This window comes from Lampris incognitus, chromosome 6 (genome assembly GCF_029633865.1).
Source record: "Lampris incognitus isolate fLamInc1 chromosome 6, fLamInc1.hap2, whole genome shotgun sequence".
NCBI lineage: Eukaryota > Metazoa > Chordata > Actinopteri > Lampriformes > Lampridae > Lampris > Lampris incognitus.
In genome coordinates this window covers 33,299,987-33,319,666 of record NC_079216.1, presented here as the reverse complement: position 1 = coordinate 33,319,666, position 19,680 = coordinate 33,299,987, and the positions used below count along the sequence as shown (strand labels likewise).

At 45.1% G+C, this 19,680-nt stretch overlaps 1 protein-coding gene across 1 annotated transcript in view; it reads right to left on the bottom strand.

Moving 5' to 3' along the window:
• Nucleotides 1–19,680, bottom strand: part of cep290 (centrosomal protein 290) — a 110,920-nt gene that overhangs the window by 14,265 nt on the left and 76,975 nt on the right. Inside the window, exons 36-41 of the mRNA XM_056282384.1 lie at nt 18,757–18,970; nt 13,275–13,412; nt 12,122–12,343; nt 11,267–11,398; nt 10,829–10,971; nt 9,739–9,894 (exon numbers count right to left, since the gene is read on the bottom strand). Coding sequence (XP_056138359.1) covers nt 9,739–9,894; nt 10,829–10,971; nt 11,267–11,398; nt 12,122–12,343; nt 13,275–13,412; nt 18,757–18,970 — 1,005 coding nt within the window. The remainder of the gene's footprint in view (nt 1–9,738; nt 9,895–10,828; nt 10,972–11,266; nt 11,399–12,121; nt 12,344–13,274; nt 13,413–18,756; nt 18,971–19,680) is intronic.

Genomic DNA, 19,680 nt, shown 5'->3' with positions numbered 1-19,680 from the left:
CCACATTCTGACCCTCCTGCATAAAGCCGACTACTCTATTTTTTATACCAACATGAGCTGAATTAACTTTCATATGCTTGCTTTCAATCACACCTCCATCCATCCATTATCCAAACCGCTTATCCTGCTCTCAGGGTCGCGGAGATGCTGGAGCCTATCCCGGCAGTCATCGGGCGGCAGGCGGGGAGACACTCTGGATGGGCTGCCAGGCTATCACAGAGTGCCCCCCCCCACACACACACACACACACACACACACACACACACACACACATTCACACCTAGGGACAATTTAGTATGGCTGATGATTCACCTGACCTACATGTCTTAGGACTGTGGAAGGAAACTGGAGCACCCAGAGGAAACCCACGCAGACACGGGGAGAACATGCAAACTCCACACAGAGGACGACTCGGGACAACCCCCAAGGTTGGACTACCCCGGGGCGTGAACTTAGGACCTTCTTGCTGTGAGGTGACCATGCTAACCACTGCGCCACCATGCTGCCCTCAATCATACCTGCCAAACATTTAAGAACTTGATTGTGATATCAAATGTAACGACACTGTGGTAAACTAAAACTACAGCCTGATAAAATGTGCTTCAGAGTAGCCGTACTGGCACACAGTTGACAGCTTGCATCTTCACCTACCCATTGACTTAAGGTTTTGCAGTGTATATCGTAAATTATTCCAATGATCAATTTAATACGACTTGCCTCCATGGTCTGCAAACGTCTTTTACCATTTCTTAACTGACATGCTCACCATCTCCTCTAATTTTTCCAGCTCAGTGATGGCAATCTGATATACTGTCAATGGCCACATTATATATGCTAACAATCAAAATTGCAAGCAACACAGTTTCAATACGCCAGACAATAATGGCCTGCCAATCTTTCTAGTGCCTTGCACAATGACATTTCTCAACTCAAAACCTTGGTCCCTATGGCGTAAAGAAGCACTATACCATCTACTTAGACTCTTGACAGATTACTTGAATCTGGAAGGAAGTATCTCCTCATCAGGGAGTTGGCGAGTATTGGGCCAGATGTCCTACTTGCCAAAAGGAATCCGAAGCGGTGCCGTGGCCTCTCGCTTCCTGGTGTAGTGATCACCGCGGGTCCATCACTTAGCTTGCTAGGCAGGACCTTCCATATGGTTTCCTGTTACATATGCTAGCATATGGCCGCTCCTACGCAACTGTGACCACAGCAGCACCTTCTCGTGGTACCTCCTGTTTTTCACAAAGCCTACTGCGAGGGCGACCGGGTTCCCGGCGGTATAACTGGTTGGGTCGATTGGACTCATTAGCCTTTCTTGGCAGCCAATCTAGGGGAAGGACAACTCTGATTTCAAACCTGGGCAGATGAAGCTCGTTGGCCTTGTCAGGCAATTCATCTAGGAGAAGGAAAACTCTGATTTAAAACCTCCGCTGCCTTGTGGGTGTACTCGTCTATGGGAAAGGCTTCGGGAAGAAACCCCAAGGAAAAATCTGCATCTCTCTCCATTGCCAGTCGTCTCGCCTAGTCGTGCCACTGGTAGTAGATGGTCTAGGACGAGAGTGGGGTTGATGATGCGAAACTCTTCCCCACTTTAAACAAAATCATTGCGCAAGTCATCAGTCATCCATCCATCACCCCATTTTTATTCTCAAAGTTCTGTGGCGATAGGGGCGTGACGAAGCGACAGGTGTGGGTACACTGGAAATCATAGCCACAAACCTGCACACAGGCGGCTTAGACCTCATGGTCGTTCTTCACTGAAAGGAGCAGAAGTGGAGTTCGGCAGCCCTCTGAGCGACTGAGCAGCTCTCTTTAGGACCGCACTGCTCACCTCCCTGGCATGAGGAAGGGTCTAGAAAAGGTGACCTAAAAATTGCCTGCTCCCTGTCACCCCATCCGGCAAACCGTGGTCAGAGGGGTCCCTATTTTTGCGGTCGAAACAACAGAAAAAAGACGAAAACAACACATTTGAAAATTGCCATATGGAACATTCGCACTCTTCTTGACAGGGAAAATGCAGAAACACCCAAGAGACGCACAGCACTTATTGCAAATGAACTAAACAGGTACAATATCGACACTGCCGCCTTGAGTGACACCAGGCTGGCAGGACAGGGTGAAATTCGCGAAAGAAGCGCAGACTACACTTTCTTCTGGAATGGGCGTGGACCTGAGGAGAAACATGAAGCTGGAGTTGGCTTCGCAGTCAAGTCAACTCTTGTAAGCAACTAGCCACACCTCCAAAAGGCGTGAATGATCGCCTAATGACGCTGAGACTCCCCTTTCTCAGGGAAAGAAATTTGTCACCATTGTCAGCGCCTATGCACCCACGATGACCAACCCGGATGAGATCAAAGATACATTTTATGAAGACCTGAATACTGTCATTGCCGACATTCCCAGCGCTGAAAAACTCATCATTCTTGGTGATTTTAATGCAAGAGTTGGTACAGACAGCATCTCCTGGGAAGGCATGATCGGAAAGCACGGAGTTGGAAGCTGGAACAGCAATGGATTGCTACTTCTTCAGACCGGCGCAGAACATGGGCCTCTGATCACAAACACAGTATTTCGGCTCCCCTTCCGAAACAGAACGTCCTGGATGCACCCGAGGTCCAAACACTGGCACTTGATTGACTATGTCATTGTCAGGAAAAGATATCGGCAGGACATAAGAGTTATAAAGGCTATGTGTAGCACAAAAACGTCTAAATGTCAGTAATCTAAAGAATAATGACATCAAGAAGTCCTTTACAGACACACTGGAGGAACGACTGGAGGTTACTGTGCTGGATAGCCAGAATGTGGAGGCTGCTTGGACCGCACTTCGTGACACAGTTTATAACACAGCCTTGGAGTGTGTAGGCCTCTCCACAAGGAATCACAAAGACTGGTTTGATGAAAACTGCACCGAGATAAACCAGTTGTTAGAAGCGAAACGCTGTGCCTACAAACTTCATATTGAAGAGCCCCAGTCAACGGCCAAGACAGATGCACTTAGGAACATCTGCAGCTCTATCCAAAGAAAATTACGCCAAATGCAGGATTCATGGCTGAGCAACAAAGCTGATGAGATACAGGGCTTTGCAGACAGAAATGACATGAAAAACTTCTACAATGGCCTGAAAGAACTCTACAGTCCTACCATGGCTGGCTCATCCCCGCTCCTTAGCGCAGATGGGACAACACTAATCACAGACAAAGGGGAGGTTCTTGTAAGATGGGCTGAACACTTCAGCAATGTTTTGAATCGCCCTTCTACCATTAACTATGAAGCCATCGGTCAACTACCCCAAATTCCATCTGATGAGACGCTGAGCACCCTTCCAACAACGGAAGAGACACTTAAGGCAATCGGTCAGTTGTCAAGTGGAAAAGCGCCTGGCTCAGACTCCATCCCAGCTGAAATTTATAAAGGAGGGCCTGTAATTGCTAAGAAACTTCAGCAGTTTTTTCATCTCATATGGCAAACTGAAACAGTACCTCAGGACTTTAAAGATGCCTCAATTATCCATCTCTATAAGTACAAGGGAAATCGCCAATCATGTGATAACCACTGCAAGCTGCTTGCAAGAGTTTTATTAAATTGCCTCAGCGCACACCTCGAGAGAGGACTTCTACCTGAGAGTCAATGTGGATTCCGGAAAGAACGCAGGACCATAGACATGGTGTTTGCTGCCCGGCAGCTTCAAGAAAAATGCCAGGAACAAAATGTTGACATGTACTCCACTTTTGTCGATCTGACTAAGGCCTTTGATACTGTCTGCAGAGACGGCCTTTGGAGAATCATGGCAAACTACGGATGTCCAAAAAAGTTCATCAACATCGTACGACAACTACACGATGGCATGTTAGCCAGAGTCCAAGACAACGGAGTTGCATCTGAGCCGTTCCCTGTCTCTAATGCAGTTAAACAAGGCTGTGTCCTTGCTCCAACCTTGTTCAGCCTTACGTTCTCAGCCATGCTGTCAGATGCCTTCAGGGAGGGGGACGCTGGCATTGCTGTCAATTACCGTTTTGATGGCTCTCTCTTCAACCTTCAGCGGCTTAAAGCAAAAACCTTAGTTAAAACAGCACCCATAAATGATCTTCTGTTTGCCAATGACTGCGCCCTCAACGCTACATCTGAAGCCAACATGCAACAAAGTATCAATAAGTTCTCAGAGGCTTGCAACAACTTTGGCCTCACCATCAACATAAAAAAAAAACGGAAGTACTTCATCAGCCAGCTCCAGGCAAGCCATATAATGTACCCAACATCACCATAAATGGGCATCGATTAAATGTGGCTGACAAATTCACTTACCTGGGCAGTTCTCTCTCCAGATATGTCACCACTGATGAAGAGATGACCACACGGCTTGCTAAAGCAAGTACTGCTTTTGGCAGACTCCACAAGAATATGTGGAACAGGGGAGGCATCACCCAGGAGTACACCAAGTGTATCGGGCCATAGTTCTCACTACACTGCTTTACGGTTGCGAAACATGGACAGTTTACAAACGCCATGCAAAAACACTAAACCACTTTCACACCACATGCCTCAGAAAACTTCTTGGCATAAAGTGGGATGACAAGATCCCTGACACAGCAGTCCTCACTCGCTCAAGACTGCCGAGTATACACACCATCCTCATGCAATCAGAGCTTCGTTGGGGGGCCACGTAGTTCACATGCCAGACCATCGGCTCCCAAAGAAACTGTTATATGGTGAACTCAAGCAAGGCAAACGCTCCCATGGTGGTCAATACAAGCGTTTCAAAGACACCTTGAAGGTTTTGTTAAAGGCCTTCACCATCAACTATGATACATGGGAACAGAAAGCTTTGAACAGAGAGTGGCGTGCAGCTGTCCGAAATGATGCAAACACATATTAGGCAGCCAGGATTGCTGCAGCAGAGATCCGCAGGCAGGCCAAGAAAGACTGTGCCAGCAACCCTCCAGCTACTCCCACTATCCCATGCCCACACTGCCAAAGAACATTCAGGGCGCAGATTGGACTAACCAGCCATCTTTGCACCCACAGAATTTGGCCCCTACAGGATGATTAGATAGCCCTCGTCGCTGAGACGGATGAATAACATCTCCTCATCAATATAAAAACTCTTCTGCACCACTGTCACCCTAATAATTGACAAACTCCTAGATTTACTAGGTTTTATCTTCATTTTTGCCCATCTTAGATTGTCATTCAGCTTAGCCCATAACTTATGTGTACACGAAGCTGTAGTCATAATTGTGGTCATATCATCCATGTACAATCTGATGGGAGGGAGACGCACTCCACCCTGTAATTTCTCACCACCACCAACCCACTTAGATGCTCTAATTATCACCTCCATGGATGGCCATGGCAAATGCTAGAAGTGAAAAAGGGCAACTTGCCAGTATCCCTATCTCCAGCTGCTGCCATGTAGTTGTGTACTCACTAGTGGTAAAACAAAACTGAATATCATCAAAATACAGCCTAACTAGTCTCATAATATCATCAGGGACCTGAAGGAAACTGAATGCCTTCCTCAAAATGTTATGTGACAAGAGTCAAAGGTATCTGCCAGGTCCAAAAATACTACACAGAGATTTCTCCTCTCTCTTTGCTGTGTGAATTTTGTGACTAATAATGACTGTCTGCTCCTAAGCATCTTGAGAAACTTAGATTTCCTGCTCTCTGTACCAAGGTGTCTAATAACTTATTCACCTTCAAATAAGCTGTCAAATTCCTTTCCACAACGCTAAAGAAGACCTTTCCCTCAACGCTGACAAGACAAATAGGCCTTAACTGTTCAATCTCTACTGCATCCTTTGGTATTAAAATGTCTCCTGCTCTACACTCTCTGAATAACTCCTTTTTTCCAAATGGCTACCATTCTTCTTCTACTTCTTTCATCTTATTCTGTTTTTCAGGGGTCACCACAGCAGATTTTACAGTTTCCATTGGTAGGCACAGCACCAATGGCAGTCATTGTTAACCCAGGCCTTGACCGATCTGGTACGGAGCCTCGACCGATCCAGTATGGTCTTGGCAATCCGCATATTAATTTGGCAAAATTTTACGTCGGATGCCCTTCCTGACACAACTACTAACCCTATGGACAGGGGCACAGGTAAAGAGCTGGATGCCTTCCCAGTATTAATGGACTTGAGCCCATGCCTGTCGCCACTCCATGCCTGTCACCGATTCCAAATGGCTACCATTAACTTCCATAAATACCTCAATACATCAGGTGCACTCTTATGAAGGCTATAGGGAACCACATTCGGTCCAGCGGGCCTGCAGCAAGCTGACATTTTATCTCTTCAATTGGTGGGATGTCTACCGGCAATAAATGTACATGTTGTGGCAGGAATGAGGAAAAACACATGAGACCAAGGCGAGTTTGATGTTTATTCCTCAACTCCAAAAACCAACTGCAGCAGGAACAACCCTGCACCGGCGAGCCCGGGAACGTAAACCACGCCCCCAGCTCACAGTCCTGCTGGGTGAGAGGCATAGCCCCTAGTGTCCGCCACACAGGCCCCCCCCCCCCCCGAACACCCAGAAGGGACTCCTGGAAAGAAACTTAGTGTCTCACTGGAGGCTTAAGCAGCCTGCCATAACGGCTGCGCTGTCCCTCAGCCGAAACAGTAGGTGAAACACAGTCCAAAGCCAGCTGAGAAGCAGAACGCTGAACCCGTGAAGACACTGCCGGGGTCCTGGAAGGAGGACGACCCCGAAGGGGAACCTGAGCCGGAAACACAACTTCGCCTGCCACCCTGTGCGCCGGTTTAAGCCTATCAAGCGTGACACGCTCCCTACGCCCACCCATATCCAGCACAAAACCCTTAGGACCCGTCTCAAGAACCCGAAATGGGCCATCGTATGGGGGTTGGAGGGGTGAGCGGTGAGCATCATGCCGTACAAAAACAAAACGAGCCGACATGAGCTCCGCAGGCACGAACGACCGCGGAAAACAGTGGTGAACGGGGCCTGGAACCCGAGTGCTGTCGGACAAAAAAGGATAAACGGCCGGACGGGGTCGAGGAGCGGAACTCCCAGGCAAAAATTCCCCAGGGACGCGGAGTGGCTGACCGAGCACCAGCTCAGCGGGTGACGCGTCGAGGTCCTCCTTAGGAGCAGAACGCAACCCGAGCATAACCCAAGGTAAACGATCCACCCAGTTACCATCCGAGAGCGCAGCGCTGCCTTGAGCGACCGGTGAAAACGTTCACACAACCCGTTAGCCTGAGGGTGATACGCGGTAGTGCGGTGTACCTGCACACCCAAGGATCGCGCAAGTGCCGACCAGAGCTCCGACACGAACTGGGGGCCCCTGTCTGAGGTGATATCTGATGGAGTGCCGAAACGGGCGACCCAGGAGGAAAGAAAAGCGCGTGCAACATCCGAGGATGTTGTGGAGGATAGAGGGACAGCCTCTGGCCACCTGGTGGTCCGATCTACCATTGTGAGCAGGTGCGTAAAACCCTGTGAAGAAGGTAGAGGGTCCACCAGGTCCACATGCACGTGGTCGAAACGTCTGGCCGGGATCGGAAACGGTTCGAGGGGCGATTTAGTGTGCTGGTGGACCTTAGCGCGCTGGCACGCTACACATGCAGCTGCCCAACCCTTGACGTCCTTGCGGAGGCCAGGCCAGACGAACTTGGAACCGACAAACTTCACCGATGCCCGAACTCCAGGGTGCGAGAGGGAGTGAATCGAATCGAAAACTCGACGGCGCCAGGCCACCGGAACAACGGGGCGGGGACGGCCGGTGGAGACATCGCAGAGGAGGGCAGGACTGCCTTCCTGCATCACAGCGTCCTCTAGCTTGAGACCGGTACGCGTTGACCTAAGGGCAAGGACGTCCGGGTCACTGGGCTGGTCGGCAGCCATAGCGGAGAAATCCACACCGAGGTGCACAGGACACACAAGCACACGCGACAGACAATCAGCAACAGGGTTGGACTTCCCGGCCACATGCTGAATGTCCGTTGTGAACTCGGAGATCGCCGCTAGGTGGCGCTGTTGACGAGCAGACCACGGCTCAGTCACCTTGGACATGGCAAAAGTCAGCGGCTTATGATCCACATAAGCCGTGAATGGGCAACCCTCCAGCAGGAAGCGGAAATGCCGGGTTGCAAGGTGCAGTGCCAGCAACTCCCGGTCAAAAACGCTGTACTTGCGCTCGCTATCTCGCAGTTTGCGGCTAAAAAATGCGAGTGGCTGCCACGCATTCGCCACACGCTGTTCAACCACAGCTCCCACGGCTATGTCAGACGCATCGGTTGTTAAAGCTATGGACGCCGTGGGTGTGGGATGGGCGAGGAGGGCAGCGTTAGCCAGGGCGCACTTAGCTCCGTCAAAGGCCTGGACCTGTTCGGGAGTCCAGTCGACAGGGTCGTTAGCCTTCTTAAGCCGCAGGGCTTCGTAAAGTGGCTGAAGGAGGTGGGCAGCGCGAGGGAGGAAACGGTTATAGAAATTCACCATTCCCAAGAATTCCTGCAATGCCTTAACAGAGACCGGGCGGGGAAATTCCGCCACCGCTTGCACCTTAGAAGGCAACGGGACCGCGCCTTGCGGCGAAATGCGGTGACCCAAGAAGTCAATCACCGGCAGTCCAAACTGACACTTGGCCGGGTTGACTATCAGGCCGTGTTCGTCCAGACGACGGAAAACCTGTTTCAGGTGCGCCAGGTGCTCGTCAGCTGACGGACTGGCCACTAATATGTCGTCGAGATAAACGAACACGAAATCAAGGTCACGCAACACCGAGTCCATCAGCCTCTGAAAGGTTTGCGCTGCCCCCTTCAAGCCAAAAGGCATGCGCATGGATTCGAAAAGCCCAAACGGGGTGATCACTGCGGTCTTGGGCACGTCCTCTGCGCGCGCGGGAACCTGATGATAGCCGCGCACCAGGTCCACCTTAGAGAAAATAGTGGTACCTGCCAGGCGTATGGAAAAGTCCTGTATGTGTGGGATGGGATAGCGGTCATTGGCGGTGACGTTGTTCAGGCGGCGAAAATCGCCGCAAGGCCGCCACGACCCATCCGCCTTGGGCACCATGTGAAGCGGCGAGGCCCACGGGCTGTTGGAACGCCTCACTATACCCAGACGCTCCATGATGGCGAACTCCTCCTTAGCGGTAGCCAATTTTACCGCGTCGAGGCGCCGCGCGCGCGCAAAAGCTGGCGGTCCCAGAGTGGGAATGAAATGTTCTACCCCGTGTTTAGTAACCGCGGTGGAAAAGGCAGGCGTAGTCACCGATGGAAAATCCGCCAGCAAGCGCTGAAAAACATCCCCTAATGCTAAAAAGTTAGCGTGTGTTAACGGCCCGGCTCCCCTTGTCTCGCACGGAACAGTGGCGAAAGACACAGCATCAATTAAACGGCGGTTTGCAACATCAACCAGCAGACCATTAGCACACAGAAAATCCGCGCCGATAATAGGAACAGTAATTCCTCAACTCCAAAAACCAACTGCAGCAGGAACAACCCTGCCCCGGCGAGCCCGGGAACGTAAACCACGCCCCCAGCTCGCAGTCCTGCTGGGTGAGAGGCATAGCCCCTAGTGTCCGCCACAATGTATTGATTTGTTGCATATGTACAAATACTGTGTAGGTACTTAATGAAACTCATCACAATTTTCTTACAAAGTGCATGTAAAATCATTTATGATGTTATGCAGTGCTTAAGATTGTGCAGTTTTGCATTAAAAGGCACAACCAACTAAACAATAGAAAATATTTTTCAAATACATACTTTATAGTGAGGATCTGCATCTCCAGCTCTGAGTTCCGGCTCCTCAACTCCTTCATTTCTTTTTCTGTCTCTGCGTTCTGCATGCCCACCACTTGATCAGCTGTCACACCACGAGTTTTCAGCTTCTTCTGCAGCCCGACCTTCTCCTGCTCCAGTCTTAACACAAGGATGTTGGCGACTATGAGTTGAGATTGATCCCATTCTCAAACACCTTTTCAACGACATGGTGGATTCTTCCCACTCCCTTTTTACTCTTACACATGGCTATTTAAACTGGTCTAAATACACAATGCTACTCTTTATTTTTTCAGGGGTTCAAAAAATTCCCATGTTTAAGTCAAATTGGCTAAGACAAATTCTTTCTTGGCCATCATTTGGTATATACTTTTACACTGTATTTTCTGCAAGGCGTCAAGTGAATGTATATTGTTTTTATTTCCACACAGCTAGGGTGGTGAAATTTGTTTTAGCACAAGAGCAATCACTGGGAATTGACAGCATATTAACAATAACAGCGTAACAGAGGCCATTAGAGAGAAATTATAATAACACAATAGGAAGGACTAAGTGTAACACTAATACATGTAATATTATAGGGGACTGAGTTGGTGGATTTTTCTTCCCTTCCAATGTGTCTGCCAGAAGGCAGGAGTTGTGCAAACACAATGGTGAGCTGGCTGGAAGTGTCCATGATTGATCAGTTTCATTAGTTATAGCAATTGGTTATGTTAGTTATCGTTTGCGCGTCATTGTCGTTGGTTATGCAACATTTTCCCTTGTGGCATGTTCATGAACATTGTGATCTTATTATTTTCCATTTTGTTATGCATGAATAAATCAGACTTGTAAACTATATACAGTCTAACCCTGAAGGCAGCCATTATACGGCCCTCATATCCCTGCCATCTTCAAGTAGAATTCAATTGAATGACTCTCTTCCCCTGTAGTGGTCAAAATCATTTTGAGACAATTTTAAATAATGAAGACTCAAATCCTTAACAATGCTTACACTCATTTTTTTGGTTGATATGGTGTCTAGCAATACATAGATCCAACAACTGTACATATACATGTCTTTGGTAACACTGACCTGGTATAGAGGTCTCTGATAGTGTTGAGCTGCTTAGAAAGAGATTCTGTCTCTCGCTCCTTCTCTTTCACTAGGTTTCGCACTTTCTCCATCCTGCCCTGCCATTTCTTACCTTCCTCCCATCGTACAATTTCTTCTTTGGACTGGGAGTTTGGAAAATAAACAAGAGAATGCATCAGATTAATGTACAATTTACTGAAAAAAACATTAACCATTGACAGTGATTTGATTAAGTTAAAACAGCTACACAAAAGTCATGCTGTGAAAAAATGACTTAATAGTCACTTGACAGTGTCAACCTTCAAATCTAAATTCAATCCAATAATAACAACTGGTACTACAGATACTAACTATTACTTCTGTTACTAAAAATGCAAACTATTGTATTGTTGTTGATTGTGTAATGTTAAAATATTGTTTTGATGTCTAAACTTTAACCTTATCTTCCTTGGCACTTTTCCGTTCCGAAGGCTCAGATGTAACCCTCTTCTCCAGCTCCAACTCCAGCTTCTTGACCTTCCTCTGCAGGTTTTCAATGGTGGGCCCTTTTGCATCGGGCTCAGACTGATTCTACAGGAAAACAACATAACAGCTGATTTTTGTTTATGTGTTCTTTAAAGGGGCTATGTGTAAAATATTGACTTTACTGACCATAACATCATATCATAACATATATCATAACACATCATGACATGTAGATGTTAAGTCAGTCTTTTTGAGTGGTAATACATCAAACAAACACTAAGAACTAAAAGCACTAAGAACTAAAAACACGAAGGCCGGCTTGGTGTTTTTATTGTTTGAGGGCCCATGACACCAGGCCCCAAAAGACGTGGCTATCACAGTAAACTGATATCTAATGAATGTGTTCATCCAGACACAATGATTAGTGGGAGAGTCCCACTAATCATTGATTTCCTTACCTGGATTATTGAGCATGCATTAAGTCACTAACTTATTAATAGTCATTCTGAGGAAAAGCGCTTTATGATTTCTCTGATTTCTTAATGGCTGCAAAGTAAAACCGTATGGTTACCATCTATTTTAACATTTCAACATTTCCCTCATTTTCATTTCCAGACCTTAATTCTTTGAATGCTTTGATTGTATTGAGTAGGATGTATAAATACGGAGAGTGGCTGGGTAGATACTTGTTAAATATTTCAGAATCACTGTAAGTGAGGACTCTTCTTTTTCCAAAAACTGGAAGATCAGATTCCACGCTGAATTTTTTTCCAGGAGTGCCAAACCCATGCAGGAATGCCGCAATGGGTATTGGTGGGTGTAACTCACTTGCAAGCAGCTGCTGAGTCTCTTGATTTGCTGCTTAAGCTCCTTGATTTCCTGGTCTTTCTCCTCCTTCTCGCCCTGCAGACGGCTCTGGGCTTTCTGACTCTGTTGCAGATCACGGTTCAAGGTCTCGACCTCCTCTTTTAGGGTGTTCTCTCGACCCCTGGCTGCTCTTGCAGACTCTTTCGCAGCTTTAAGTTCTTCATTAAGCTCTTGCACCTGTGCCTTTGAAGAAAAGACATGGCATGTAGTATGTTTTTTAGTTTGTTTTTCTTTTCCATTTTGGAAGATAAAAGACCTTGGATTCATCATTCACAATGTCTAATTTAATGACGGTGTTTGTGAAAATGCTTTAAAAACACACACTGGATATACTGACATAAGGTGAAGTTCATCATCAGGTTTATGTTTTGGAGGTCTCCAGAAAAGAAGAAACATGACATTTATAACTATCTGTGTGATTTACTTACTCATGATAAGCTTGACAGTATGATGATTTAGTATACACTTGGCAAAATAACGGAAACAAAGATATATCTATACATCTAATTTGCAGTTAAGGGCTGGTGGTGGCTGGTAGTTCTCTGTACATAGCGGTGAAAAGTGATACATGATTTCTGTATATTGTGGCACTTTACTATGTTCATGTGTATGGCCATCAGCGATCACTCGAGGTCGAGTATGACTGTCCTTTAGGATGCCTGCGCATGACAGCTTTTTACGTGGAGTGGCTGATGTGCCTGCAGCCTCCACACGGTCTTTGGCAGGGGGTGGCCAGAGTCCAATGGCATGGAGAACCAAGACGATTGGGGACCACCGTCTGTTGTAGCCTTCATCCGCCTCCACTGGCATTGTGACCTGCAGACATCTTCCACCAGTTCTGCTGCTGAGATCTTTGTTGGATTGCGCTTCGTCTGTATCCTCCCCCTTGACCAGTCTGCCTTGGGTTACCCTACCACGAGCCAAGCTCCAGACGGCATAGCTGTTGGGATCATTAGTACATGCAAGCTTTGCCACCACGGCAAGGTGGAGATCCAGGAGAAGTGTATGGTATTGCACTTGTCGCTGACATATACTCAGAAGGTTTTCCTAAAATTCTGCATACCCAGTGCCATATCATCACAGGATGTGTGCTTAGGATACGAGGATGTCCTACCTTTAAATCTTTGGTCTGCTTGTCAACCAGCATCTGAACATTGAGGTGCTCCTCTCTCTGAGCAGCAGCAGCTATGATTTGCTGCTCAGCGTGACAGGTCATCTCGGACCGCAGCTCCAGCAGAGCCTTACTAAGAGCCTGACAATTAAAAGGAGAAGACACACACCATTATTGTACATTTGATTTCAGTGTTCCAAACTGTTCCCTCCCCTACTCTCATGACCATGCACTAAATTTTTGTCCAGAACATTTAATTTCCAGCCTTTTCCACACCATACAGAAGCCCCGAGAGGCAAGTGAGAAAAAATAATTCTGGAGATCCATTTTCTAAGTCTGTCTACCTTTTTTTTCCTCTCCTGTGTTTGTGAATTAAGAACAGATGCAAGAAAAGCTTTGCCAGGATAATCTTTCTAAGTTCATTTTTTCCACCTGTGAAACAAGTGGAAGAAAGATGTCTGTGAATGTTCTCATTCATCCAGGTCATGGTTATCCAAAGGAGTTGAATGAAGTGCAACTGGACTTGGTATATAGCTGGAAAAAAAGTTTTGCTGGGATTTTTCTAAATTACCATTTTTTTCTCATCTGTAGTGAAAACAGGTGAAAAAAAAAGTTTTGGCAAGTGAGTGTTTTGTCATGATCATTTTTCGTCTTTGTTGTTGTAATACTCATTTCAGCCACAAGACGCTGAAGTGCACCACTACCCCATGTTCTAAATAGCCCAGTGAACATCAACCGGGATTTCAAAGTTGATTTCAAGTTGAAAACTGAGTGATAGTTGGTCTGAACATGTAAGGCCTCTTTTCAACCAGCTAAAATGCAGTTACAACATCCTTTCACAAAACACAAATGTGTTTAATCATTATTGCACTGGTAGATGAAACGTCTACACAAAGACATAATTTCAATGCATTTAATGTTTCGTATAAAATGTCATATATGGATGATGAATGATGTGGGGATAGTGAATCAGGAAGTGCAGTGGATTAGCAAGGAGGAAGTGAGGGCAGCTATGAAGAGGATGAAGAGTGGAAAGGCAGGTGGTCCAGATGACATACCTGTGGAGGCACGAGAGTGTTTAGGAGAGATGGCAGTGGGGTTTTTAAAAAGATTGTTTAACACAATCTTGGAAAGGGAGAGGGTGCCTGAGGAGTGGAGAAGAAGCATACTGGTACCGATTTTCAAAAATAAGGGTGATGTGCAGAACTGTAGCAACTACAGAGGTATAAAGTTGATAAGCCACAGCATGAAGATATGGGAAAGAGTCATAGAAGCTAGGTTAAGAGGAGAGGTGACGATTAGCGAGCAGCAGTATGGTTTCATGCCATGAAAGAGCACTACAGATGCAATGATTGCGTTGAGATTGTTGATGGAGAAGTATAGAGAAGGCCAGAAGGAGTTACATTGTGTCTTTGTGGATTAAGAGAAAGCATATGAAAGGGTGCTGAGAGAGGAGGTGTGGTATTGTATGAGGGAAGTGTGACAGTGATGAGGTGTGCAGTCGGAATGACAGTTGGGTTGAAGGTGGAGGTGGGATTACATCAAGGATTGGCTCTGAGCCCTTTCTTGTTTGCAATGGTGATGGACAGGTTGACGGATGAGATCAGACAGGAGTATCTGTGGACGATGATGTTTGCGGATGACATTGTGATCTGTAGCAAGAGTAGGGAGCAGGTTGAAGAGAGCCTGGAGAGGTAGAGGTATGCACTGGAGAGAAGAGGAATGAAAGTCAGTAGGAACAAGACAAAATACATATGTGTGGAAGAGAGGGAGGACAGCGGGATGATGAGGATGCAAGGAGTAGAGGTGACGAAGGCATATGAGTTTAAATACTTAGGGTCAACTGTTCAAAGTAATGGGGAGTGCAGAAGAGAGGTGAAGAAGAGAGTGCAGGCAGGGTGGAGTGGGTGGAGAAGAGTGTCGGGAGTGATTTGCGACAGAAGGGTACCAGCAAGAGTTAAAGAGAAAGTTTACAAGATGGTTGTGAGACCAGCTATGTTATATGGTCCGGAGACAGTGGCACTGACGAAGACAGAAGGCAGAGGTGGAGGTGACAGAGTTGAAGATGCTAAGATTTTCATTGGGGGTGATGAAGAAGGATAGGATTAGGCACAAGTATATTAGAGGGACAGCTCAGGTTGGACGGTTTGGAGACAAAGCAAGAGAGGCAAGATTGAGAGGGTTTGGACATGTGTGGAGGAGAGATGTTGGGAATATTGGGAGAAGGATGCTGAATATGGAGCTGCCAGGCAAGAGGAAAGGAGGACGGCCAAAGAGGAGGTTTATGGATGTGGTGAGAGAGGACATGCAGGTAGATGGTGTGACAGAGGAAGATTCAGAGGACAGGAAGAGATGGAAATGGATGATCCACTGCTGCGACCCCTAAAGGGCGCAGCCGAAATAGTACAAGATAAAATGTCATATATATGGTAAATGGACTGCATTTATATAGTGCTTTTCTAGTCCTGACCACTCTGACCACTCAAAGCATTTTACAATGCATGTCTTACATTCATCCATTCACATACAAATTCAAACACTGATGGTGGAGGCTGCCACGCAAGTCTCCATCTTGCTCATCAGGAGCAGTTAAGGGTACATTATCTTGCTCAAGGACACTTAAATATGGAAATATATAGGCTGTGTGCTGCCAACAAGAAGCTTCCAGGACATTGTAATGGGAGCAGTTCTATACAGTAATGTAAAATAACTAATAAAACAAAGAAATTAAACTCACCTGGAAGAAAACATGAATGCTTTTAGTCCTATCAGGGAGCATTTCTCTGTTGAAAAGACTGCAATAATGATTTTTTTTGCAATAGTGACATTTTTATTTGTATACAAAGAATTATATTCATGTCGTACATTACTCTGTAAATACAAAAAAAGTGTTTATACGGGAATCAAATCCTGGTCGCCCGCAGGAAAAGGCTTATACCCATGGACTGAACTATTGCAGATTCTCCATGCAGGAGTTTTAGCCTAGTGACTGCATTTTCTATGAAGGTGCATCCTCTGAACAAACGCTTATATCTTTATTAGCTATTTTACATTGATGTATAGAACTGCACCCATTATGATGTCCTGGAAGCTTCTTGTTGGCAGCACACAGCCTATATAGTTCCATGTTTATGACATGTTATATGAAACATTAAATTCATTGAAATTATGTCTTCATGTAGACCACATTTCCCCTACTAGTGCAATATGACTTTGGAGAACATTAATCTTTTAGTTTTTTATTATTATTATATTATTAATATATTAGCATATTGTCTCTCTTTCAACCTACAACTGTACAAATTATCACAATTATGTTTTGTGACACAAAGATCTTGTAACTGCATTTTTTTTGGCATTTTCCACCTTTAATGGATAGTGATGATAGAGAGACAGGAAAGGTGGGGGATGACATGCAGCAAAGGGCCCAGGCAGGATTCGAACCCAGGCTGCTGCGGTAAGGACTCAGTCTTATGTGGTAGTTGCTCTACCAGGTGAACCACCAGGGCGCCCCTTGTAACCCCATTTTAACTGATTGAAAAGAGGGCGAAGAGTTCTTAGACGTTCAGACCGAATATCACCCAGTTTTCAACTAGAAAACAATGTTAAAATCCTAGTCGTTGCTCACTTGGGTATTTAGAACATAGGTTAGTGGCGCACTTTAGCCTCTTGTGGCCGAAACGAGTATTACAACAACAAACACTTGGAAAAATTATCCTGACCCCAAAAAAAATCACCTGCCAAAACTTTTCCACCTGTTTTCACATATGGAAAAAAAAAACCTTGTGACCGAAGTAAGTATTACATAGATTTTGATATTACATACATTTTGACAGCTTTTTTTAAACTTTGATAAACAAATAAGCTCAGTCATCAAAACAAGTTTTTTTCAATTACGACTTCTTGGAAAAATAAAGGCCTATCTCCCTCCAAATGATCTTGAAAGGGTAATTCATGCATTTATTACTTCTCATTTGGATTATTGTAACTCATTATATGTTGGTGTAGCTCAGTCGTCGCTTTGTTGCCTGCAGCTTGTACAAAATGCAGCTGCTCACTTTCTGACAGGAAAGAAACGACGTGATCACATAACACCTGTACTGGCCTCCCTTCATTGGCTTCCTGTCTGTTTTAAGATCCAGTTTAAGATTTTATTACCTTTAAATGGGCTGGCACCACCTTATTTATCTGAGCTAATACATCATCATACACCAGTCAGAGCACTCAGGTTGACAAACCTGATGCTCTTACATGTTCTGAGATCCAGGCTTAAGAGTAGGGGCGACAGAGCCTTTGCAGGGGCTGCCCCTGATCTATGGAACAATCTACCAATACACAAAAGATCTGCTCAGACTCTAGAGACTTTTAAATCTTTGTTACAGACCCACCTCTTCTCACTGGCATTCAATTCAAGTTGAGCTTGACACCATAATTTTATTGTGCAAATATACTTTTACTCTTATGTTTTATTGTTTATATTTTATATTCTTTATTTTATTATGTTTCCTTTACATATATTTTATATTCATACGTGTCACTTATTTTATATTGTATTTTAAGCTTGTGCAGCACTTTGGTTAAACTGTAGTTGTTTTAAATGTGCTCTATAAATAAACTTGACTTGATTTGACTATTACAACAACAAACACTTTGAAAAACAATCCTGACCAAAAAAAAAACAAAAAAAAAACTTGCCAAAACTTTTTTTTAACCTGTTTTCACAGATGAAAAAAAGAAAAATCAAGCAACATTGAAAGATTATTCTGGCAATACGTTTTTTCACCTGTTCTTAAGTCATAAACACAAGCGAGAAAAAAATTTACATCAGACTTAGAAAATGGATCACCAGATTTTTTTTTTCCTCACTTGCCTCTCAGGGCTCGTGTACCACCAGCATGTAACAGCTCTAAAATTACAAAACAGTTGAAAGTAATGAATAAGCAATGAATCAAAAGTAAAAAATAACAGGTAAAAATGATAAGTAAGTAATGACTACTTGAATATTACTTTCTACCATCTTAGCCTGAGTCATCTTGGAGATGAGCTGGATCCATGTTGTGATTTTGAAATTGCTTTCTACCGTTTTGCATACAGCTTTGATTTATTTACCTAACAAGCACTGTTCATTGAATCCATTGGAAACTATTTGAATCCTAATATTTTTTGTACTATTACTTGAATGCTGGTTACATTTTAGTGTATTGTGAATTCTTCAGGATTTAAGTTGGCAACATGCCAGCTTAACACCTCACACTGTACATTCTTTGTCTATATCTCCCTCACATCTGGCTCGCCTGTCAAAACATTCAATCCTAATTGGATTCTCCATTTTAGCCTTTACCCTCCATACCATTAGCTACTTGAAATGTTGTTCATCAGTGAAATAACACTTTTTCTAGTATTGCACACATTGTGAGTCGTGGCCGACACAAAGTGTCAGCTTAATACCTTAAACATAAATTGAATGATAAAAGCTATTGTCAACCTTTAGCTGTTTCTCTTTCTGGGTGAGCTGTGCTTTCAGTCGTTCCACCAGATTTTTCATGGTGTTGCTAGGGGAGCGGACATTGGCCTCCTTCTGGGCCTCCAGCTCAGTACGGAGGTAGTGCAGCTCCTTCTCCAGCTCGGCCAGCTGGGTTCTTTGCTCCTCTGCCTCTGCAGACAATGCCTTCACCTGGATGGCATGGCGTTCCTCCAGCCTGCAACGGCTCAACACTGTTAGCTCCATGAAGGTTTTCACTCATTTTAAGGACAGGATGTTGTGTGGCTGTAAAGCCCACTGAAGCAAATTTGTAATTTGTGATATTGGGCTATACAAATAAAATTGACTTGACTTGACTTAGTCCATTTTTATTCTTGATTTTAATTCATGTCTGCCATTTTCGCCTGTTGGTCCTATTGGCTTTTATTTTGTGTACCTGACAAAAAGTGTTTTCCTACAGTATGCCTGTATGTGCGCCAATATGCACATACCAGGAGCCTGTGAAAAGGTTTAATGTAATGATTACTTATCTCTGAATGTTTGAACTTTGAATGTTTGAACTAAACAGTTTTTGTAACACATGGGGATTAATATAAATCCATTTAAAGAAATTATAAAAAAATAATATCAAATCACATGACTTCCATCCATCAAACCATTATCCAAGCGGTTTATCATAATTAGGGTCATGGGATGCTGGAGCCTATCCCAGCAGTCATTGGGTGGCAGGCAGGGAGATACCCTGGACAGGCCGCCAGTCGATCACAGGGCCCACACACACACACACACACACACACACACACACACACACACACACACACACACACACCTAGGGACAATTTAGTATGGCCGATTCACCTGACCCTACGTGTCTTTGGACTATGGGAGGAAACCGGAGCACCTGGAGGAAACCCACTAAGACACAGG